This window comes from Oncorhynchus nerka, unplaced genomic scaffold, assembly GCF_034236695.1.
Source record: "Oncorhynchus nerka isolate Pitt River unplaced genomic scaffold, Oner_Uvic_2.0 unplaced_scaffold_1749, whole genome shotgun sequence".
In the NCBI taxonomy this organism is placed as follows: Eukaryota; Metazoa; Chordata; class Actinopteri; order Salmoniformes; family Salmonidae; genus Oncorhynchus; species Oncorhynchus nerka.
Genome location: NW_027039574.1, coordinates 11,380 through 36,598, shown reverse-complemented (window position 1 = coordinate 36,598; position 25,219 = coordinate 11,380). Strand labels below are relative to the sequence as shown.

Below are 25,219 nucleotides of genomic sequence, written 5' to 3'. Positions count from 1 at the left end.
TGTACGATCACTAACCACTGCCACCACAGTAACTGTACGATCACTAACCTCTGCCACCACAGTAACTGTACGATCACTAACCTAACCTTATCATTCACTATTAACCTGTTTCTTTTTGTCTGGGGAAACCGAAAAAAAAACAGTTTTATTCTGGTCTGATCTTACAGAAGAGAAATCCATTTGCTTCTCCATCTATTAGCTTCTCCGTCTATTAGCTTCTCCATTAGCTTCTCCATCTATTAGCTTCTCCATTAGCTTCTCCGTTAGCTTCTCCATCTATTAGCATCTCTATTAGCTTCTCCATTAGCTTCTCCATTAGCTTCTCCATTAGCTTCTCTATTAGCTTCTCCATCTATTAGCTTCTCCATCTATTAGCTTCTCCATTAGCTTCTCCATTAGCTTCTCCATCTATTAGCTTCTCTATTAGTTTCTCCATTAGCTTCTCCATTAGCTTCTCCATCTATTAGCATCTCTATTAGCTTCTCCATTAGCTTCTCCATCTATTAGCTTCTCTATTAGCTTCTCCATCTATTAGCTTCCCTATTAGCTTCTCCATCTATTAGCTTCTTCATTAGCTTCTCCATTAGCTTCTGCTTCCATAAATAGGTCCAGACAGAGTGGGCACGATGGGTGAAGGGGGGTATATTACTGCCAAAATGTTGTAACCGCAGCAACCGATCTCCATAGAGCTCCCCTTAGTGTACAGATGTAATCTAACAACCACCTTTTACAGAGCAATAGCTCAGCCACATAGTCTAGGATCGTTTTCTTTCAATGGGGCAGATTGTAGCAAGACGTTTAGCAACGGACAACAGAAAATTCTATATTCCTATTGGACAATTTCAGGTTATACCTCCCTGTTTCAAAACGTTTTCTCTCAACTGAACACGACCCTGAACTCGGTGAAGGCAACTCACATTCACAGCACAGTAAGTGTCGTGTCGTTGACTGGCATGATAGTCTTGTACTCAAATAATAAAAATAAAATAAAGTATTAAAAAATAAAATAAAAAAAAATAAAAAAAAGGACAATGCAAATCTTTACAGTGTATAAGACATGTTTCTCGGTTAACACTATACTATGGTAGAAAATACCGCACAGCAATGTAAACCACACAGTGATATCACCACCACACAGACAGGCCACTCAGATTATAAGAATATAAGGATATTTGTATTCATTAAGATCCCCATTAACAGCTACTCTTCCTGGGGTCCAAACCAGGTTAAAACAGCGACATCACAACATCATCAAATAACACAATATTTTATTACACTATTACTCTACTATGTAGTATTATATGTAGTATACTATATAGTACCTGTACATTAGAGTACTCTGTTTGGTAGGCAGTATTAAGATGGCAGGGGGGTAGGTTTCACACCAGACATCAAGTTTGACATGCAGACCTGTGCACTGTGATTGACTTTTTAAAAAGGTGATTTACGCTTGAGCTAACATCCACGATGTTTGCAGCGATCATTATCAACACAAACGTCTAGGAAATGTCCTCTCTGTTCGCAGGTCGTTAATCTGCGATGGATTAAATCCCGTCCAGAGTCAGGAAGGGATTTATTTATGGAGATACGCATCCAGCCACAGATCCCCTGACTTCTTCAGTGACCTGGAGAAGAACAGAGGTGGATAAAGAACCAGGTAAATCACATAGGAGACTGAGAGCAGCAGGTATCACCTTAGGATGTACAATCTATTCCCAGAGGAATAGCACTATACAAGTATTCATTAAAACACTTTACCTGACAACATCAGTGATGCCTTTCTGCAAAGTCTTGACCTGGTAGGGAACTCCATGTTTCTCACACAAAGCACGAACCAGAGGAGCCACCAGGTGGTAGTTATGACGGGGCATGGTAGGAAACAGACTGGGAGACAGAGGGGGAGACAGAGAAAGAGAGGCAGAGAGAGAGAGTGGGGAGGAGGAAGGAGAGAGAGGGAGGGAGAGAGCAGACACAGAGTTTTTCAGAGAAACCTCCGTTTCTGAGTAGGGTTGTATCGATATTGTATCTAAACACTATTACGAGGTAGAGTATTTAGTACAAACAACAAGTTATATTTAAGATCAAATGAAGCTGAATACTAAAACTACACTGCTCAAAAAATAAAGGAACACTAAAATAACACATCCTAGATCTGAATGAATGAAATATTCTTATTAAATACTTTTTTCTTTACATAGTTGAATGTGCTGACAACAAAATCACACAAAAATGATCAATTGAAACCAAATGTATCAACCCATGGAGGTCTGGATTTGGAGTCACACTCAAAATTAAAGTGGAAAACCACACTACAGGCTGATCCAACTTTGATGTAATGTCCTTAAAACAAGTCAAAATGAGGCTCAGTAGTGTGTGTGGCCTCCACGTGCCTGTATGACCTCCCTACAACGCCTGGGCATGCTCCTGATGAAGTGGCGGATGGTCCTGGACTAAAGCATCCGCCAACTCCTGGACAGTCTGTGGTGCAACGTGGCTTTGGTGGAGGGAGCGAGACATGATGTCCCAGATGTGCTCAATTGGATTCAGGTCTGGGGAACGGGCGGGCCAGTCCATAGCATAAATGCCTTCCTCTTGCAGGAACTGCTGACACACTCCAGCCACATGAGGTCTAGCATTGTCTTGCATTAGGAGGAACCCAGGGCCAACCGCACCAGCATATGGTCTCACAAGGGGTCTGAGGATCTCATGTCGGGTACCTAATGGCACTCAGGCTACCTCTGGCGAGCACGTGGAGGGCTGTGCGGCCCCCCAAAGAAATGCCAACCCACACCATGACTGACCCAATGCCAAACCGGTCATGCTGGAGGAGGTTGCAGGCAGCAGAACGTTCTCCACGGCGTCTCCAGACTCTGTCACGTCTGTCACGTGCTCAGTGTGAACCTGCTTTCATCTGTGAAGAGCACAGGGCGCCAGTGGCGAATTTGCCAATCTTGGTGTTCTCTGGCAAATGCCAAACATCCTGCACGGTGTTGGGCTGTAAGCACAACCCCCACCTGTGGACGTCGGGCCCTCATACCACCCTCATGGAGTCTGTTTCTGACCGTTTGAGCAGACACATGCACATTTGTGGCATGCTGGAGGTCATTTTGCAGGGCTCTGGCAGTGCTCCTCCTGCTCCTCCGCACAAAGGCAGAGGTAGCGGTCCTGCTGCTGGGTTGTTGCCCTCCTACGGCCTCCTCCACGTCTCCTGATGTACTGGCCTGTCTCTTGGTAGCGCCTCCATGCTCTGGACACTACGCTGACAGACACAGCAAACCTTCTTGCCACAGCTCGCATTGATGTCCCATCCTGGATGAACTGCACTACCTGAGCCACTTGTGTGGGTTGTAGACTCCGTCTCATGCAACCACTAGAGTGAAAGCACCGCCAGCATTCAAAAGTGACCAAAACATCAGTCAGGAAGCATAGGAACTGAGAAGTGGTCTGTGGTCACCACCTGCAGAACCACTCCTTTATTGGGGTGTCTTGCTAATTGCCTATAATTTCCACCTGTTGTCTATTCCATTTGCACAACAGCATGTGAAATTTATTGTCAATCAGTGTTGCTTCCTAAGTGGACAGTTTGATTTCACAGAAGTGTGATTGACTTGGAGTTACATTGTGTTGTTTAAGTGTTCCCTTTATTCTTTGAGCAGTGTATAAGCTTAAACTATAACTAAACTAAAACTATAACTTGAGTATGTCAGTGACCTGATAAATGACCATATAAACACAGTATATACTGTTTGACAGACAACAGAAAGGTGAGATATTTGTTTCACTTACTGGTGTTCAATCTGAAAGTTGAGGTGTCCACTGAACCAGTCGTTGAAGGTTGACTGTTCAATGTTGCAAGTAGCACTCAACTAAGACCAGAGAAAGAGACACGTTACAGCTCCCTCTGCTGGAGAACTACAGAAGGCACAGCCCCAGAAAACACTCCTGGGCCTGTACTCAGGACTGATGTTCCCAGATCAGTTTAGCCTTTTAAGATTATAATGAATTTGAATGTATGGACAGGGGGGACCTGATTCTAGATCACTAGTAATGATGACATGTTACCTGCATGGTGAGCCAGTCCTGGTGTCTAGTAATGATGACATGTTACCTGCATGGTGAGCCAGTCCTGGTGTCTAGTAATGATGACATGTTACCTGCATGGTGAGCCAGTCCTGGTGTCTAGTAATGATGACATGTTACCTGCATGGTGAGCCAGTCCTGGTGTCTAGTAATGATGACATGTTACCTGCATGGTGAGCCAGTCCTGGTGTCTAGTAATGATGACATGTTACCTGCATGGTGAGCCAGTCCTGGTGTCTAGTAATGACATGTTACCTGCATGGTGAGCCAGTCCTGGTGTCTAGTAATGATGACATGTTACCTGCATGGTGAGCCAGTCCTGGTGTCTAGTAATGATGACATGTTACCTGCATGGTGAGCCAGTCCTGGTGTCTAGTAATGACATGTTACCTGCATGGTGAGCCAGTCCTGTTGTCGCTCGTGATCCATCTCCATAGGAAGGTGATTCATCTGGGTCACCCATACAAACCAGTGGCTTTCCAAAAACCTATATATACAGTACAATATTCACAATATAATTATTCAGCCACAATATTATATTACATTATTACATCACGCACATCATTGTGTTGTTTTATAATACTTAAGAACCCTGTTCCTTGAGAGAGACCCTCCTGTAGGTTTAACTCCAACCCTGTTCCTGCAGAGATACCCTCCTGTAGGTTTAACTCCAACCCTGTTCCTGGAGAGATACCCTCCGGTAGGTTTTAACTCCAACCCTTAATTATTAGAATCAGGTGTGCTAGTTTAGGGTTGGAGTGAAAACAGGACAGTATCTCTTCAGGAACAGGGTTGGAGTGAAAACCTACAGGAGGGTATCTCTCCAGGAACAGGGTTGGAGTGAAAACCTACAGGAGGGTATCTCTGAAGGAACAGGGTTGGAGTTAAACCTACAGGAGGGTAGCTCTCCAGGAACAGGGTTGGAGTTAAAACCTATAGGAGGGTAGCTCTCCAGGAACAGGGTTGGAGTTAAACCTACAGGAGGGTAGCTCTCCAGGAACAGGGTTAGAGTTAAACCTACAGGAGGGTAGCTCTCCAGGAACAGGGTTGGAGTTAAACCTACAGGAGGGTAGCTCTCCAGGAACAGGGTTGGAGTTAAACCTACAGGAGGGTAGCTCTCCAGGAACAGGATTGGAGTTAAAACCTACAGGAGGGTAGCTCTCCAGGAACAGGGTTGGAGTTAAACCTACAGGAGGGTAGCTCTCAAGGAACAAAAGTATTCATCCCCCTTGGCATTTTTCCTATTTTGTTGCATTACAACCTGTCATTTAAATAGATTTTTATTTGCATTTCATGTAATGGACATATACGAAATGGTCCAAATTGGTGAAGTGAAATTTAAAGAATTACTTGTTTCAAAGAATTCAAAACATACAAAACAGTAAAGTGGTACGTGCATATGTATGTATACAGTATGTTTTCCCCCTTAGGGCTATGAAGCCCCACAATAAGATCTGGTGCAGCCAATTACCTTCAGAAGTCACATAATTAGTTGAATAAAGTCCACCTGTGTACAATCTAAGTGTCACATGATCTCAGTATATATACACCTGTTCTGAAAGGCCCCAGAGTCTGCAACACCACCAAGCAAGGGGCACCATGAAGACCAAGGAGCTCTCCATACAGGTCAGGGACAAAGTTGTGGAGAAGTACAGATCAGGGTTGGGTTATAAAAACATATCAGAAACTTTAAACACCCCACGGAGCACCATTAAATACATTATTAAAACATGGAAAGAATATGGCACCACAACAAACCTGCCAAGAGAGGGCTGTCCACCAAAACTCACGGACCAGGCATGGAGGGCATTAATCAGAGAGGCAACAAAGAGACCAAAGATAACCCTGAAGGAGTTGCAAAGCTCCACAGAGGAGATTGGAGTATCTGTCCATAGGACCACTTTAAGCCGTACACTCCACATAGCTGGGCTTTACTGAAGAGTGCCCAGACAAAAGCCATTGCTTAAATAAAACAATAAGCAAACACATTTGGTGTTTGCCAAAAGGCATGTGGGAGACTCCCCAAACATATGCAAGTACTCTGGTCAGATAAGACTAAAATTTAGCCTTTTGGCCATCAAGGAAAATGCTATGTCTGGCACAAACCCAACACCTCTCATCACCATGAGAACACCATCCCACACAGTGAAGCATGGTGGTGGCAGCATCAAGCTGTGGGGATGTTTTTCATCGGCAGGGACTGGGAAACTGGTCCAAATTGAAGGAATGATGGATAGCACTAAATACAGGGAAAGTCTTGAGGGAAATCTGTTTCAGTCTTCCAGAGATTTTAGACGGGGACGGAGGTTCACCTTCCAGCAGGACAATGACCCTAAGCATACTGCTAAAGCAACACTCGAGTGGTTTAAGGGGAAACATTTACATGTCTTGGAATGGCCTAGTCAAAGTCCAGACCTCAATCCAATTGAGAATATGTGGTATGACTGAAAGATTGCTGTACAACAGCGGAACCCAACCAACTTGAAGGAGCTGGAGCAGTTTTGCCTTGAAAAATGAGCAAAAATCACAGTGAGTAGATGTGCCAAGATTATAGAAACATACCCCAAGAGACTTGCAGCTGTAATTGCTGCAAAAGGCGGCTCTACAAAGCATTGGCTTTGGGGGGGTGAATACTTATGCACAATCAAGTTTTCTGTTTTTTTTGTCTTATTTCTTGTTTGTTTCGCAATATAAAATATTTTGCATCTTCAAAGTGGTGTTGTGTAAATCAAATGATACAAACCCCCCAAAATTATATTTTAATTCCAGGTTGTAAGGCAACAAAATATGAAAAATGCCAAGGGGGTGAATACTTTGTAAGCCACTGTACATGAGGGTTGCTCTCTAGGAACAGGGTTGGAGAGCCCCGCTGTAGATAATTTGAATACAATTTAATGAATCAGCGAATGAGTGAGTGAGTTACCGAAACAGTGAATGAATTCATTAATTCATCTTTGAGCTCCCTCTCAGTTCATACTTTACCTGACGAAGCTGATCAATGCTACTGAGCCAAAGAAACCAAAGAAGGGATAGTAACAGCAGAAGATGCGAAGGTAGAAACTCATCGACCACGCCAGATCCTTCACAGGAGACAAAGATTGGTATTACGGACAGACATGACCACATCTGGGGTTCCTAGCAAAGCAACAATTATCACTGTTGATTAGGAAGTTCTGATGGTACAGTCAGTGTTAGTGGTGCACCTCAGCCACGCTCAAGGTCCTAAACATCATATCATTACTCTCTCATGGAAGCCCTTATGTTCCAGATGGGAATGAAGAGGATTAAGTCTACATTTAGTTAGTATGAAATCTCACCACCCAGTCCTGTCGTAAAAACATGGTCCGCAATATCTGGATGTGGAAATACACTGGAATAAGTAGTGGAGGTCCAACTGGAACACAGAGGGATAATATTGGTATTACATACAGTGGTCTGTCTTTTACCTGTTCAATTGAAGTTGATGTGATTCTATACAGAAATCCATTAAACGTGTTCAGCAACTTACTGAGGAAGAAGTACTGGTGTTGGTGATGGTAGGGCATGTACTTCAACTTCTTTATACCATACTGCAATAGACAGAGACAAGGAGACAGATGGATCTAACTTTCAGAGTAGTTTTTTCGGGGGTATCTGTACTTTACTTTACTATTTATATTTTGGACTACTTTTACTTTTACTTCACTACATTCCTGATGAAATTAATATACTTCTTACTCCGTACATTTTCCATGACACCCAAAAATACTAGTTACATTTTGAATGCGTAGCAGGAGAGGAAAATGGTCCAATTCACACACTTGTCATGAGAACACATGGTCATCCCTACTGTCTCTGATCTAGCTGACTCACTGTAAATGATGTGTGTGTGTGCCCCTGGCTATCCATACATTTTCAAAACAAGAAAATGGTGCCATCTGGTTTACTTTATATAGGGAATTTGAAATTATTTTTAATTTTACTTTTCATACTTAAGTATATTTTTACCCAAATACTTGTAGACTTTTACTGAAGTAGTATTTTACTGGGTTCACTTTTACTTAAGTAACTTTCTATACTTTTATTCACGTAGTACAATTGGGTACTTTTTCCACCACTGGTTATTTAGATTATTATTCAAATATGACAGGAAGTCAGATGGGTCATAAAGCACTAAGGTTGTGAGTCCTGTTGGGGCAGGAATCACAAATATATTATAGTGATAACTACCTCTACAGGCTGTTTGTCTCCCAGGACGAAGACATGCAGTGAGTTGACATCAGGATCTTTACTAAACACGTTGGGCTTAGCGTGGTGCTGGAAGTGACGATGGTTCCACCAGTTAGCAGAGGCACCCTGAAAACACACAGCTACTGTTACTTATTAATGGTACACACAATTACACTTACTGTAACTTACACCTGTTGGACACTACACGAAATACGGTTAATGTATAGCAGTGAACTTTGAAACGTAACAATGCTCTTTTTTTATTTTTTATGTTTTATTTATTTTTAATTTCACCTTTATTTAACGAGGTAGGCTAGTTATCCACAAGTTCTCACTTACAACTGCGACCTGGCCAAGATAAAGAAAAGCAGTGTGACAGAAACAACAACACAGAGTTACACATGGAATAAACAAACGTACAGTCAATAACACAATAGAAACAAAATGAAAGTCTATATACACTGTGTGCAAATGGCATGAGGAGGTATGGCAATAAATAGGCCAAAGTAGCAAAGTAATTACAATTTAGCAGATTAACACTGTAGTGATAGATGAGCAGATGATGATGAGCAGATGTTGGTGTGTGAGTAGTGCTATTGATGTGCAAAAGAGCAGCAAAGTAAATACAAACAATATGGGGATGAGGTAGATTGTGTGGGCTATTTACAGATGGACTATGTACAGCTGCAGTGATCGGTAAGCTGCTCAGATAGCTGATGTTTAAAGTTAGTGAGGGAAATGTAAGTCTCCAGCTTCAGCGATTTTTGCAATTAGTTCCAGTCACTGGCAGCAGAGAACTGGAAGGAAAGGCGGCCAAATGAGGTGTTGGCTTTGGGGATGACCAGTGAGATATACCTGCTGGAGAGCGTGCTAAGGGTGGGTGTTGTTATCGTGACCAGTGCAAAGCTTTACCTAGCATGGACTTGTAGATGACCTGGAGCCAGTGGGTCTGGCGACAATTATGTAGCGAGGGCCAGCCGACTAGAGCATACAGGTCGCAGTGGTGGGTGGTATAAGACGCTTTGGTAACAAAACGGATGGCACTGTGATAGACTGCATCCAATTTGCTGAGTAGAGTATTGGAAGCTATTTTGTAGATGACATCGGCGAAGTCGAGGATCAGTAGGATAGTTAGTTTTACAAACGAGGCTTTGTTGCGAAATAGAAAGCCGATTCTAGATTTGATTTTGGATTGGAGATGTTTGATATGAGTCTGGAAGGAGAGTTTACAGTCTAGCCAGACACCTAGGTATTTGTAGTTGTCCACGAATTCTAGGTTAGAACCGTCCAGAGTAGTGATGCTAGTCGGGCAGGCGGGTGCGGGCAGCGAACGGTTGAAAAGCATGCATTTGGTTTTGCTAGCGTTTAAGAGCAGTTGGAAGCCACGGAAGGAGTGCTGTATGGCATTGAAGCTCGTTTGGAGGTTATTTAACACAGTGTCCAAAGAAGGACCAGATGTATACAGAATGGTGTCGTCTGCGTAGAGGTGGATCAGGGAATCACCCGCAGCAAGAGCGACATCGTTGATATATAGAGAAAAGTGTCGGCCCGAGAATTGAACCCTGTGGCACCCCCATAGAGACTGCCAGAGGTCCGGACAACAGGCCCTCCGATTTTACACACAGAACTCTATCTGCGAAGTATTTGGTGAAACAGGCAAGGCAGTCATTTGAGAAACCAAGGCTATTGAGTCTGCCAATAAGAATATGGTGATTGACAGATTCGAAAGCCTTGGCAAGGTCAATGAAGACGGCTGCACAGTACTGTCTTTTATCGATGGCGGTTATGCTATCGTTTAGGACCTTGAGCGTGGCTGAGGTGCACCTGTGACCAGCTCGGAAATCGGATTGCATAGTGGAGAAGGTACGGTGGGATTCGAAATGGTCAGTGATCTGTTTATTAACTTGGCTTTCGAAGACTTTAGAAAGGCAGGGCAGGATGGATATAGGTCTGTAACAGTTTGGGTCTAGAGTGTCTCCCCCTTTCAAGAGGGGGATGACCGCAGCAGCTTTCCAATCTTTAGGGATCTCAGATGATACGAAAGAGATGAACAGATTGGTAATAGGGGTTGCAACAATGGCGGCGGATACATTTAGAAAGAGAGGGTCCAGATTGTCTAGCCCAGCTGATATGTACGGGTCCAGGTTTTGCAGCTCTTTTAGAACATCTACGATCTGGATTTGGGTGAAGGAGAAGCTGAAGGAGAAGCTCGGGCAAGTAGCTGCGAGGGGTGCGGAGCTGTTGGCCGGGGTTGGGGTAGCCAGGAGGAAAGCTGTAGAGAAATGCTTATTGAAATTTTCGATTATCATGGATTTATCGGTGGTGACCGTGTCGCCTAGCCTTGGTGCAACGGGCAGCTGGGAGGAGGTGCTCTTGTTCTCCATGGACTTTACAGTGTCCCAAAACATTTTGGAGTTAGAGCTACAGGTTGCAAATTTCTGTTTGAAAAAGCTAGCCTTACTAGCTTACTGACTGTGTGTATTGGTTCCTGACTTCCCTGAACAGTTGCATATCGCGGGGACTATTCAATGCTATTGCAGTCCGCCACAGAATGTTTTTGTGCTGGTCAAGGGCAGTCAAGTCTGGAGTGAACCAAGGGCTATATCTGTTCTTAGTTCTGTAGGAAAGTGAAAGGGACAGTTTCCTGAACAAAGACTTAACATAGTCCTGGAGTAAAATGTTCTTTCAAAGCTGATTATCCATTGAGCATGGTTTTCAGTCTAGAACTAGGTTTAAACTGTGTCCGGTTAACTTATCCAAAGAGTAGCAGAAGATCCGCCTAAAGAAACAGTATTGTCAAATGTCCAACCATTGTCCAGTAGCCTACCTTTAGGTGTCCAATTACAAACTTTTGCAGTACGTGATTCCAACTGGATTTCTTGCAGACTGACAGGTGGCCGAAGTCATGCTGCAGCCAGCTAGCCTGGGCCTGAGAGGGAGAAAGAAAGGCAGATTTTGAATGGTGTCTGACCTTAACATTAATCCTCACCTCATCCCCTAACCCTAACCCTAACCCTTAACCCTAACGGTAACCCTAACCTAATCCCCTAACCTTAACCCTAACCTAATCCCCTAACCTTAACCCTAACCTTAACCCTAACCTAATCCCCTAACCTTAACCCTAACCTAATCCTCTAACCTTAACCCTAACCTAATCCCCAACCTTAACCCTAACCTTAACCCTAACCTAACCTAACACCCTAACCTTAACCCTAACCTTAACCTAATCCCTAACCTAATCCCCTAACCTCATCCCCTAACCTTAACCCTAACCTTAACCTAATCCCCTAACCTTAACCTAATCCCCTAACCTTAACCCTAACCTTAACCCTAACCTAACCTAATCCCCTAACCTTAACCCTAACCTAATCCCCTAACCTAATCCCCTAACATTAACCCTAACCCTAACCTTAACCTAATCCCCTAACCTTAATGTCACGGATTCCCCCGGTACTGCTGCTCATAACCAGCTCCGGAGGTCTACGTCACTGGCCTTCTAGTCGTCACTGAACTGGATGATTACCAACAACCCCGGACTGTCTTGTCTCATGACCCACACCTGATTCCCATTCCCCCTGATTAGTATGTCCCGTGTATTGTTGTGTACTCTTTATTACGGGTCTTGTCCCGTGTATTGTTGTGTACTCGTTATCCCGGGTCTCGTCCCGTGTATTGTTGTGTACTCTTTATTACGGGTCTCGCACCGTGTATTGTTGTGTACTCTTTATCCCGGGTCTCACACCGTGTATTGTTGTGTACTCGTTATCCCGGGTCTCGCACCGTGTATTGTTGTGTACTCTTTATTACGGGTCTCGCACCGTGTATTGTTGTGTACTCGTTATCCCGGGTCTCGCACCGTGTATTGTTGTGTACTCGTTATCCCGGGTCTCGCACCGTGTATTGTTGTGTACTCGTTATCCCGGGTCTCGTCCCGTGTATTGTTGTGTACTCGTTATCCCGGGTCTCGTCCTGTGTATTGTTGTGTACTCTTTATTACGGGTCTCGTCCCGTGTATTGTTGTGTACTCTTTATTACGGGTCTCGTCCCGTGTATTGTTGTGTACTCTTTATTACGGGTCTCGTCCCGTGTATTGTTGTGTACTCGTTATCCCGGGTCTCGTCCCGTGTATTGTTGTGTACTCTTTATTACGGGTCTCGTCCCGTGTATTGTTGTGTACTCTTTATTACGGGTCTCGTCCCGTGTATTGTTGTGTACTCTTTATTACGGGTCTCGTCCCGTGTATTGTTGTGTACTCTTTATTACGGGTCTTGTCCGTGTATTGTTGTGTACTCGTTATTCCGGGTCTCGTCCCCGTGTATTGTTGTGTACTCGTTATCCCGGTCTCGTCCCGTGTATTGTTGTGTACTTTATTACGGGTCTCGTCCCGTGTATTGTTGTGTACTCTTTATTACGGGTCTCGTCCCGTGTATTGTTGTGTACTCTTTATTACGGGTCTTGTCCCGTGTATTGCTGTGTACTCGTTATTCCGGGTCTCGTCCCGTGTATTGTTGTGTACTCGTTATTCCGGGTCTCGTCCCGTGTATTGTTGTGTACTCGTTATTCCGGGTCTCGTCCCATGTATTTATTAGAGGTTTAACCTCGCTCTTTTGTTCTGGTTACATCCCTGTGTTTTTGTATACGTGTTTGTTCTGGTTACATCCCTGTGTTTTTGTATATGTGTTTGTTCTGGGCTTTGTCCCTGTGCCTTTTCATGGCATGTTGTATATTCTGGGTGGAGTATTAAAACCCCTATTACGTATTCCTGCGCCTGTCTCCAATCCTTTATACAACATGACACTTAACCCTAACCTTTGAACCTCATGCCTAACCTTAATCCTAACCCTAACCTAATCCTCTAATTCTAACCTTAATCCTAAACCTAACCTTAATCCCAACCCTAACCTAATCCTCTAATTATAACCTTAATCCTAAACCTAACCATAACCTTAATCTTAACCCTAACCTTAGATCCTTTTGCCTGACCTTTGGATCTGCCTGTCAACTATCTTCTTGTAATCCCTAATAATACTGTAATGGTACCTGAGACGTGGCCAGCATGAGGGAACAGAGCAGTGTGAGGCTCCAGCTGCTCCCCCAGACCCAGAGCAGGCCCAAAGCCAGGGCCTCTAGTAGCAGGATGTGGCCCAGGTAGAGGCTGAAGAAGAGGGGACGGGCACGGAGCAGACCCTCACTCTCCACACGGTGGCGCAAGGCCCGGAAGTCCTGCACCAGTGCTGCCTGTATGGATTAGAGGTGATCAATAATCAATTAATCAATCAATTAATCAATCAATCAATTTAGACGTATGAAGTAAGGGGTCTCAATTACTCTGTCCTTGATTTGAGGAGGCGAGGTGATAGGATGCTTGGAATTACAGAAAGACTAACAGTGAGCAAAGTAGATGAACCTGGAGGAAGGTGTATGATGGCAGAGAGATGAGAATTGAGGGAGTGGAGGGGAGGAAGAGGATAAGATAAGACAGGAGAGGGATAAGGACAGGAGAGGGTGGAGAGGAGGAAGAGGACAGGAGAGGGATAAGGACAGGAGAGGGAGTGGAGAGGAGGAAGAGGACAGGAGAGGGAGAAGGACAGGAGAGGGAGTGGAGAGGAGGAAGAGGACAGGAGAGGGAGTGGAGAGGAGGAAGAGGACAGGAGAGGGAGAAGGACAGGAGAGGGAGTGGAGAGGAGGAAGAGGACAGGAGAGGGAGTGGAGAGGAGGAAGAGGACAGGAGAGGGATAAGGACAGGAGAGGGAGTGGAGAGGAGGAAGAGGACAGGAGAGGGAGAAGGACAGGAGAGGGGAGTGAGGAAGAGGACAGGAGAGGGAGTGGAGAGGAGGGAGAGGAAGAGGACAGGAGAGGGAGTGGAGAGGAGGAAGAGGACAGGAGAGGGAGAAGGACAGGAGAGGGAGTAGACAGGAGAGGGAGAAGGACAGGAGAGGGAGTGGAGAGGAGGAAGAGGACAGGAGAGGGAGAAGGACAGGAGAGGGAGTGGAGAGGAGGAAGAGGACAGGAGAGGGAGAAGGACAGGAGAGGGAGTAGAGAGGAGGAAGAGGACAGGAGAGGGATAAGGACAGGAGAGGGAGTGGAGAGGAGGAAGAGGACAGGAGAGGGAGTGGAGAGGACAGGAGAGGGAGTGGAGAGGACAGGAGAGGGAGAAGGACAGTGTAAATTGAGAAGAGAAACCTGTAGAGAAGAAGAGGAAGAAGAAGGGTAAGGAAATAGAAGTAACAGAAAGCTGAAGAGAACCAGGATAAGATGTAATACTCCTGATTAGGACAGGAGGGAATCTGGGCATATAGACAGGCTGGTATAATGTGATCTAGTTATAGGGGAATCTGGGCATATAAACAGGCTGGTACAATGTGATCTAGTTATAGGGGCATCTGGGCACATAGACAGGCTGGTATAATGTGATCTAGTTATAGGGGCATCTGGGCACATAGACAGGCTGGTATAATGTGATCTAGTTTTAGGGGCATCTGGGCTCATAGACAGGCTGGTATAATGTGATCTAGTTTTAGGGGCATCTGGGCATATAGACAGGATGGTATAATGTGATCTAGTTATAGGGGCATCTGGGCACATAGACAGGCTGGTATAATGTGATCTAGTTATAGGGGCATCTGGGCACATAGACAGGCTGGTATAATGTGATCTAGTTAAAGGGGCATCTGGCCACATAGACAGGCTGGTATAATGTGCCCTAGTTATAGTAGATGACAGACTACTTTTCTAGGAGGTAAATCTTGTCTAAATATCTCCATCCACATCACACCTGCTCTTACCACACTCTGACACATTGTAGAAAGTATCATTCTGTACAGCATTCAGTCTGAGATGCATGTAATTCCCTATCAGCCAGAGAAAGACAGGCCTCACGTTGGTCCCCGGGTCCCTACCTAAACCTACAGTATGTTAGAGTGGGTGCTGTGTCAGAGGGAGAGATGCTGTTTCATTATGTAGCCTACAACGATGTATGTTATGGGTGTGATGCTGTAGAGGGAGAGAGATAAAGATTGGCCTCCTCACATTTTTCCCATGGTCCTGGCTGGGCTCTGTCGGTGCCAGCTCTCCAATCAGCAACAGCTTCAGAAACTTCCTGACAAAATTCGGATCAGGATGGAATGCGGAAAATGCTTCCTAGAAATTAGAGACATAGATTCATCTATGTTGTTTAAGAGAAATACATACACATGTCTTCTCAGTAAAAATAGTGAGTGTACAAAACATGAAGAAGTCTTTCCATGATATAGACTGACCAGGTGAATCCAGGTGATCTCTTATTGATGTCACCTGATGAAGGAGACAGGATAAAGAAGGATTTTTTTTTTGTTGCCTTGAGACAATTGAGACATGGATTGTGTGCCTTTCAGAGGACAAAAGATTGAAATGCTTTTGAACGGGGTATTGTATTGTTCCAGGCGCACCGGTTTGTCTTCAAGAACTGCAACACTGCTGGGTTTTTCACGCTCAACAGTTTCCCGTGTGTATCAAGAATGGTCCACCACTCAAAAGGACATCCAGCCAACTTGACACAACTGTGGGAAGAATGGAAGTCAAAATGGGCCAGCATCCCTGTGGAAGGCTTTCAACAAGCCTGCGACACCTTTTTAGAGTCTGTTCCCAGGACGAATTGAGGCTGTTCTGAGGGCAAAGGCGGGTGCAACTCAATATTAGGAAGGTGCTCCTAATGTTTTTTGCACTCAGTGTATGTCTCTTATGTAAAAAATAATGATGATTCATTCATGGTTAAGAGATTATCGTGATATTAAGTGTAGTGTGATATGTAATAGTCATAATGTACGATCCACTAACAACTAGTGTGATATGTAATAGAGTCACAATGTACGATCCACTAACAACTAGTGTAATATGTCATAGAGTCATAATGTACGATCCACTAACAACTACTGTAATATGTCATAGAGTCATAATGTACGATCCACTAACAACTACTGTAATATGTCATAGAGTCATAATGTACAATCCACTAACAACTAGCGGAATATGTCATAGAGTCATAATGTACGATCCACTAACAACTAGTGTAATATGTCATAGAGTCGTAATGTACGATCCACTAACAACTAGTGTAATATGTAATAGAGTCATAATGTACGATCCACTAACAACTAGTGTGATATGTAATAGAGTCATAATGTACGATCCACTAACAACTACTGTCATATGTAATAGAGTCATAATGTACGATCCACTAACAACTAGTGTAATATGTAATAGAGTCATAATGTACGGTCCACTAACAACTAGTGTAATATGTAATAGAGTCATAATGTACGGTCCACTAACAACTAGTGTAATATGTCATAGTCATAATGTACGATTCACTAACAACTAGTGGAATATGTCATAGAGTCATAATGTACGATCCACTAACAACTAGTGTAATATGTCAGAGTCATAATGTACGATCCACTAACAACTAGTGTAATATGTCATTATGATAATGTACGATCCACTAACAACTACTGTAATATGTCATAGAGTCATAATGTACGATCCACTAACAACTACTGTAATATGTCACAGAGTCATAATGTACGATCCACTAACAACTAGTGTAATATGTCATTATGATAATGTACGATCCACTAACAACTAGTGTAATATGTCATACCTACAACATTATAACATTTGCAACAGTCTTCCTGGAATAACTTGAGAACATTTCACCAACAACTTCCATAGTTAGGCTACTGACCGTGGCATCTTCTCCAGCAAAGTGACTGATGACCCTGATGCCCCCCGGGTGTCTCTTCGCCCACTGGGTAATATTATAGACCTTCCTGTCGATGACCAACCACTGGTCGCCTCTGTGGCAGTGCCTCTGAACCTCTTCCCAGGTGTAGACTGCACTGCCACCTCGCCCTCCACCGGGCCCAACCCCGTCACCCTTGGCCGGCTCGCTTGACTCCGTCTGCTGACCTCCGCCCCCCATCCTCGGTTCTCTCTGCTCCACTCACACCGTCGCTGTGTCGGCTGCGCTCTGTCCAGTCTGTCCAACTGAAACACACTGAGGACCAGTCAAATGCAACGTACAGAGAGGAAGTCAGGGAATGGAATCAGAATCAGATCATGCTGTCTGAGTCAAGTCACACCTACGTGGTGAAATGGTGTGACTCTTCTACAGTTTGATGTTTATTGGGATGAGTCTTGTCCTGGAGGCAGATCTGAGAGATTTCCACTAGATGGACCAGAATTCAAAATTTGCTATATTGTAAAATTTTTTTTTAAAACAAACAGACTTGATTTGTGACCCGTTTCAGGAAGCTTGACGCACGTCACAGTCATTTGATGATCTTTTTTTTTTAATTATTCAAAAATCCATGTATACAGGTGAGTTTAGCTTCATTTTCAGATACCATATTTGGTCAAAAAGTCATTTTCATTGCAAGTTAAAGCATACTGTTAGCTAGCTAGCGAACGTTAGCCGGCTGGCTTGCTAGCTAACGTTACGTGTAGTAACATTCTTCGAATCAGAAACTCCTTTACCATGCTAGTTATAGCCTAATATTAGCTAACTAGCTAACATTGAACCTAGTTGGTTAGCTTTGGCTGCCTGCAGATTCATACTACAGCTATGACAATGTTTGTATTGGTGGTAGTTGGGATTATGCCGGTTCATTGTTTAGCTAGCTAGCTACATGTCTAAACATCAAGTTCACCTGGTGTGTCTGGGGGGTGATTACGGCCATCTATTGTATTTCATAAACATGTCTAGACAATAGTGACTCATCCACTTAGCTAGATGTGTCTGGGGGGGGGACACACGAGGAGATTGCATGAGTCAGGTGGTAGACCTGAGCCAACTCTTCGTGCTTACCGTGGGGAGCGTGTAACTAGTCAGGCACCGTGTTATGCAGAGATTCACACGATGTCTCCAGGGCATCCAGCCAGGACGTATTGAGCCAGCTCAATGTTCTGGATTTCCAATGCATCCCCAGAGCCCAGTACGTCCTGTTCCTCCTCCCCGCACTCGCCCTGAGGTGTGTGTCCCCAGCCCGGTACCACCAGTGCCGGCACCACGCACCAGGCCTACAGTGCGGCCCCGCCAGTCCAGACAGTACCAAGCAGCGAGGGTCCCCAGCCCGGGCCTACGGCGAGGATCCGCAGTCCAGAGCCTCCGACGATGATCCACTGGTCTATGCTACAAGAGCGGACTCAGGGTAAAGAAGGGGGGCGGCGCCCAGATCCCCACCCAGACCCTCCCATATAGCTTTAGGTTTGCGGCCGGGAGTCCGCACCTTTGGGGGGGGTACTGTCACGCCCTGACCTTAGTTATCTTTGTTGTCTTTATTATTTTGGTTAGGTCAGGGTGTGACGAGGGTGGTATGTGTGTTTTTGCCTTGTCTAGGGTTTTTTGTAATTCTATGAGGTTTTGGTATGTCTAGGTATATGTAGGTCTATGGTGGCCTGAATTGGTTCACCATCAGAGACAGCTGTTTATCGTTGTCTCTGATTGGGGATCCTATTTAGGTTGCCATTTTCCATTTTGGTTTTGTGGGTTATTGTCTACGTGTAGTTGCATGTCAGCACTCGTTCTATATAGCTTCACGTTCGTTTTGTTATTTTGTTAGTTTGTTTAGTGTTCTTCATTGAAATAAAGAAGAATGTATTCATCTCCTCGTTATGAAGAACGTGACACATGGCCTCAGGTGTGAATCCTTAAAGAGATGGGGTGGGGCTAAGGCTTAAGAGGGTGTGAATGGTGCTGAATGGGTGTAGACAAAGAAGAGCTCTCCAGTAGGTGTACCAAAACATTCAAAGGCCATTCTCTCAAAAGTGGGGTTACAAGTTTATCAACTTTCAAAGCAGAATTACTTTCCCATTGTTCCTAAACTGTAGTGTATGATATACAATTTTCTATCTCTGAGTCTCTACTTTTATCCTATGTAAAAAACACAATTTAAAATGTTACTACATATGTATTTATTTAACCTTTATTTAACTAGGCAAGAACATATTTTTATCTACAATGATGTTCTACCAAAAGGCAAAAGGTCTCCTGCGGGGACGGGGGCTGGGATTAAACATAAATATACATCAAATAAATATAGGACAAAACACACATCACGACAAGAGAGACAACACAACACTACATAAAGAGAGACAACACAACACTACATAAAGAGAGACAACACAACACTACATAAAGAGAGACAACACAACACTACATAAAGAGAGACAACACAACACTACATAAAGAGAGACAACACAACACTACATAAAGAGAGACAACACAACACTACATAAAGAGAGACAACACTACATAAAGAGAGACAACACAACACTACATAAAGAGAGACAACACAACACTACATAAAGAGAGACAACACAACACTACATAAAGAGAGACAACACAACACTACATAAAGAGAGACAACACTACATAAAGAGAGACAACACAACACTACATAAAGAGAGACAACACTACATAAAGAGAGACAACACAACACTACATAAAGAGAGACAACACAACACTACATAAAGAGAGACAACACAACACTACATAAAGAGAGACAACACAACACTACATAAAGAGAGACAACACAACACTACATAAAGAGAGACAACACAACACTACATAAAGAGAGACAACACAACACTACATAAAGAGAGACAACACAACACTACATAAAGAGAGACAACACTACATAAAGAGAGACAACACAACACTACATAAAGAGAGACAACACAACACTACATAAAGAGAGACAACACAACACTACATAAAGAGAGACAAAACTACATAAAGAGAGACAACACAACATAAAGAGAGACAACACTACATAAAGAGAGACAACACTACATAAAGAGAGACACCACAACACTACATAAAGAGAGACAACACTACATAAAGAGAGACAACACAACACTACATAAAAAGAGACACCACAACACTACATAAAGAGAGACAACACAACATAAAGAGAGACAACACAACACTACATAAAGAGAGACAACACTACATAAAGAGAGACAACACAACACTACATAAAGAGAGACAACACAACACTACATAAAGAGAGACAACACAACACTACATAAAGAGAGACAACACAACACTACATAAAGAGAGACACCACAACACTACATAAAGAGAGACAACACAACACTACATAAAGAGAGACACCACTACATAAAGAGAGACAACACAACACTACATAAAGAGAGACAACACTACACTACATAAAGAGAGACAACACAACACTACATAAAGAGAGACAACACAACACTACATAAAGAGAGACAACACAACACTACATAAAGAGAGACAACACAACACTACATAAAGAGAGACAACACAACACTACATAAAGAGAGACAACACAACACTACATAAAGAGAGACAACACTACACTACATAAAGAGAGACAACACAACACTACATAAAGAGAGACAACACAACACAACATAAAGAGAGACAACACAACACTACATAAAGAGAGACACCACTACATAAAGAGAGACAACACAACACTACATAAAGAGAGACAACACAACACTACATAAAGAGAGACAACACAACACTACATAAAGAGAGACAACACTACATAAAGAGAGACAACACTACATAAAGAGAGACAACACTACACTACATAAAGAGAGACAAAACAACACTACATAAAGAGAGACAACACAACACTACATAAAGAGAGACAACACAACACTACATAAAGAGAGACAACACTACATAAAGAGAGACACCACAACACTACATAAAGAGAGACAACACAACACTACATAAAAAGAGACCTAAGACAACACTACATAAAGAGAGACAACACTACATAAAGAGAGACAACACTACACTACATAAAGAGAGACAACACAACACTACATAAAGAGAGACAACACAACACTACATAAAGAGAGACCTAAGACAACACTACATAAAGAGAGACAACACAACACTACATGAAGAGAGACAACACAACACTACATAAAGAGAGACAACACAACACTACATAAAGAGAGACAACACAACACTACATAAAGAGAGACACCACAACACTACATAAAGAGAGACAACACTACATAAAGAGAGACAACACAACATAAAGAGAGACAACACTACATAAAGAGAGACAACACTACACTACATAAAGAGAGACAACACAACACTACATAAAGAGAGACACCACAACACTACATAAAGAGAGACAACACAACACTACATAAAGAGAGACAACACAACACTACATAAAGAGAGACACCACAACACTACATAAAGAGAGACAACACAACACTACATAAAGAGAGACAACACAACATAAAGAGAGACAACACTACATAAAGAGAGACAACACTACACTACATAAAGAGAGACAACACAACACTACATAAAGAGAGACAACACAACACTACATAAAGAGAGACACCACAACACTACATAAAGAGAGACAAGACTACATAAAGAGAGACAACACAACACTACATAAAGAGAGACAACACTACATAAAGAGAGACAACACAACACTACACAAAGAGAGACAACACAACACTACATAAAGAGAGACAACACAACACTACATAAAGAGAGACAACACTACACTACATAAAGAGAGACAACACAACATAAAGAGAGACCACAACACTACATAAAGAGAGACACCACAACATAAAAAGAGACACCACAACACTACATAAAGAGAGACAACACAACACTACATAAAGAGAGACAACACAACACTACATAAAGAGAGACACCACAACACTACATAAAGAGAGACAACACAACACTACATAAAGAGAGACAACACAACATAAAGAGAGACAACACTACATAAAGAGAGACAACACAACACTACATAAAGAGACACAACACAACACTACATAAAGAGAGACAACACTACATAAAGAGAGACAACACAACACTACATAAAGAGAGACAACACTACATAAAGAGAGACAACACAACACTACATAAAGAGAGACAACACAACACTACACAAAGAGAGACAACACAACACTACATAAAGAGAGACAACACTACACTACATAAAGAGAGACAACACAACATAAAGAGAGACCACAACACTACATAAAGAGAGACAACACAACATAAAGAGAGACACCACAACACTACATAAAGAGAGACAACACTACATAAAGAGAGACAACACAACACTACATAAAGAGAGACAACACAACACTACATAAAGAGAGACAACACTACATAAAGAGAGACAACACAACACTACATAAAGAGAGACAACACTACACTACATAAAGAGAGACAACACAACACTACATAAAGAGAGACAACACAACACTACATAAAGAGAGACACCACTACATAAAGAGAGACAACACTACACAAAGAGAGACAACACAACACTACATAAAGAGAGACAACACAACACTACATAAAGACCTAAGATATCAATCCAGATGGTGTGTCACATTTGGGGTTAGGCATTAACGTTATCAGTGTGGTTAAGGTTAGGTTTAAAATCTGATTGACTGTATGACTTTTTGGCTGTGCCAGCTAGTGACCATTCTGCCTCCAGAACAAGATTCATGATGAAAAACGCTAACCTGCGATTCTTCTGCCAGAGGGAAGGGAGATGTTTTCCAGACAGCGTTGTACAACAAAATGTGTTGTTCAATTCAGTTGCTGAAAATATCGAATGACGAATACCTGTAGAGGCGCAAGAATGTCAGCCAGTCTGGGTCCTGTAATTCTGTGGAGTTCCTTTTCTACCAACATCGAAACCATTAAAAATGTTGCTCAAAATATCTAATAACGAAAACCTGTAGCATTCTGTATGGAGTTTATTTTCTAATCTGTTGAGCATCGATGCGATTTACCACGATGTTTATTTGTAACACTTTATTAGAATAGAGACAAAGAGCATTGAAATGTTCTCATCAATAAATAATAAAGAATACGGAGATGCGCCATTGTGTGGGCATGGACTCCTCTTCTGTTCCGCATATGTTTCCCGAGTTTTATATGACACACAGTGCAAACCTTTATGAGTGTTTCATTTTAATGTCTGTATAATGACACACATGATAAAATCCAATAGTCATGTCAACCCTTACAGAAATCCCCAGGCTACATGACATTACATTAAATCAGGCTGTATTGTGATCAACAATATAACGCAATTATACAACGATGATGTGGGTACAGAATGAATAGAATAGCTGCACTCACCAACATTTCCAGATGTGCAATCCTCTCTCTTTTCCTCTTTTCCTCTCTTCTTCTTATTCATAAAAATACACTCAGTTCTTTCTGATCATATATCCAATCAAATCATCAGTAGGCTACTAATATGGAGAATACAAAATATTCCAAATTCAACTGTAGAATTTACACATCGTATAATGAAAACGTGGGGCAAGTAATGAGTTGTGTCGTGTTAAAAAAATTAAAATATACATTAACACACCTCGAATGTCAAAATCGCAATGTATGTATTAAGCAATGGCAATGATTATGAAAGCACATAACATAATCGAGCTATTTGGGGCTTCTATTCGTCGTCATTAGTGTTTCCATGTTGTGATGTTCCTCTTCTTTTCCAGAGATGAGTTTTGCATTACAGAGAGGGAGAGAGACAGCGAGAGAGAGAGATGAAGAGAGAGAGAGGACCGTCACACAGGTAGGAGGGGCAGGTTTCTGTCTATAATAAACTCCGCCTCTACACCTCAAACCACAAATTCGACACTTGACGTCGAATTTTTTCAAAGTAACCAATCAGGGAACAGTAGCTGTCTTTGTCCCAAAACCGTAAATTCCCTGTTCAACACAAAATATTTGGAGGCATTATCAGGGTCATCACTAGTTACCACAGCAACAAAGTAATAAACCCAGTCTATTTCTACAGTTTTATCTTCTTAAAATCTGATTTTTTTTAAACCTAAACACACCGCTAACCTTCTTCTAAACCTAACCTTAAATGAAGACCAAAAATCTAGTTTTGGTTTTCATTCCTTTTTATGACGTAGCCCATTTTTACTTTGTGGCTGTGTTCGGCTTTCTAGTGACACCCATTATCAACAGGTGACAGGGTTCATAATCATTCCTTTTTGAAGGGAGTCATTTGTCTTTTTTTTGTTGACAAATAAATAAAACATTTAGATTTTAATGGTGTAGTTGCTACATTTTTGGGGGGGGTGAAAATGACTGCAATCAAATCAAATGTTAATGCTCACCTGGGGCGGCAGGGTAGCTTAGTGGTTAGAACATTAGAGCAGCAACCAGAGCAGCAACCAGAATGTTGCAAGGTCAAACCCCCGAGCTGGCAAGGTACTAATCTGGTGTTCTACCCCTGAACAGGCAGTTAATCCACTGTTCCTAGGCCATCATTGAAAATAAGAATTTGTTCTTAACTGACTTACCTAGTTAAATAAATAAACATACAGATGTTATTGCAGGTGTAGTGAAATGCTAGTCACAATAACTGTTTATCACTTTGATATTGGCTAAACTTGCACAAACTTGCACAAAGTTGCTCCTACCATTGAACAGTAGACTATCAAGGTGACATCCAGATTGTTAATACCAATATTGTGATTTAAAAAAATATGTTTTACCTTTTATTTAACTAGGCAATTCAGGTTAGAACAAATTCTTATTTACAATGACGGTCTACCCAGGCCCAACCCGGACGATCTCTGCCATGTTTTTGGTTAAGGTGATGAATAGTCACCCTGCTCCCTGACATCTTGTTTGCAGTCTCCAGCTCTTATTATACCTCAGTGGAAGAAACTGACCTCGGCATTCACACCTATGTGAAGTTAGCCATAATCAGGATTAGCAACAATAATGGAGTTTGCGGTTTTCCTTCAAAATAAAAGTCCCCCCATTTGAAAGTGATGCAAACTGATTAAAATACTGGAAACATGCCACATTTGGACAAGATAATGCTAAATAAGATCGGAATGTTCTTAT

The 25,219-nt window shown here is 42.5% G+C and overlaps 1 protein-coding gene across 6 annotated transcripts; it reads right to left on the bottom strand.

Annotated features, from left to right (window-relative positions):
• Positions 1-1,376: 1,376 nt before the first annotated feature.
• LOC115124847 (acyl-CoA Delta-6 desaturase-like) lies at positions 1,377-23,584 on the bottom strand. Of its 6 annotated transcripts, none has more exons than XM_065015040.1 (14): positions 23,477-23,584; positions 22,852-22,954; positions 17,012-17,313; positions 15,319-15,429; positions 13,330-13,527; positions 11,117-11,218; positions 8,290-8,415; positions 7,589-7,649; positions 7,398-7,474; positions 7,063-7,160; positions 4,471-4,567; positions 3,787-3,866; positions 1,759-1,884; positions 1,377-1,625 (listed from the first exon to the last, which is right to left on the bottom strand). In XM_065015040.1, exons 3-14 carry the CDS (start codon positions 17,246-17,248, stop codon positions 1,574-1,576), a joined length of 1,365 nt encoding a protein of 454 aa, XP_064871112.1. In that variant the 5' UTR covers positions 17,249-17,313; positions 22,852-22,954; positions 23,477-23,584; the 3' UTR covers positions 1,377-1,573. The 6 variants fall into 6 exon arrangements, with proteins under 6 accessions (XP_064871112.1, XP_064871115.1, XP_064871114.1 ...); XM_065015037.1 differs by having other exon boundaries at positions 1,378-1,625; positions 17,012-17,323; XM_065015043.1 differs by lacking the exons at positions 22,852-22,954; positions 23,477-23,584 and adding an exon at positions 17,409-17,501.
• Positions 23,585-25,219: the final 1,635 nt, after the last annotated feature.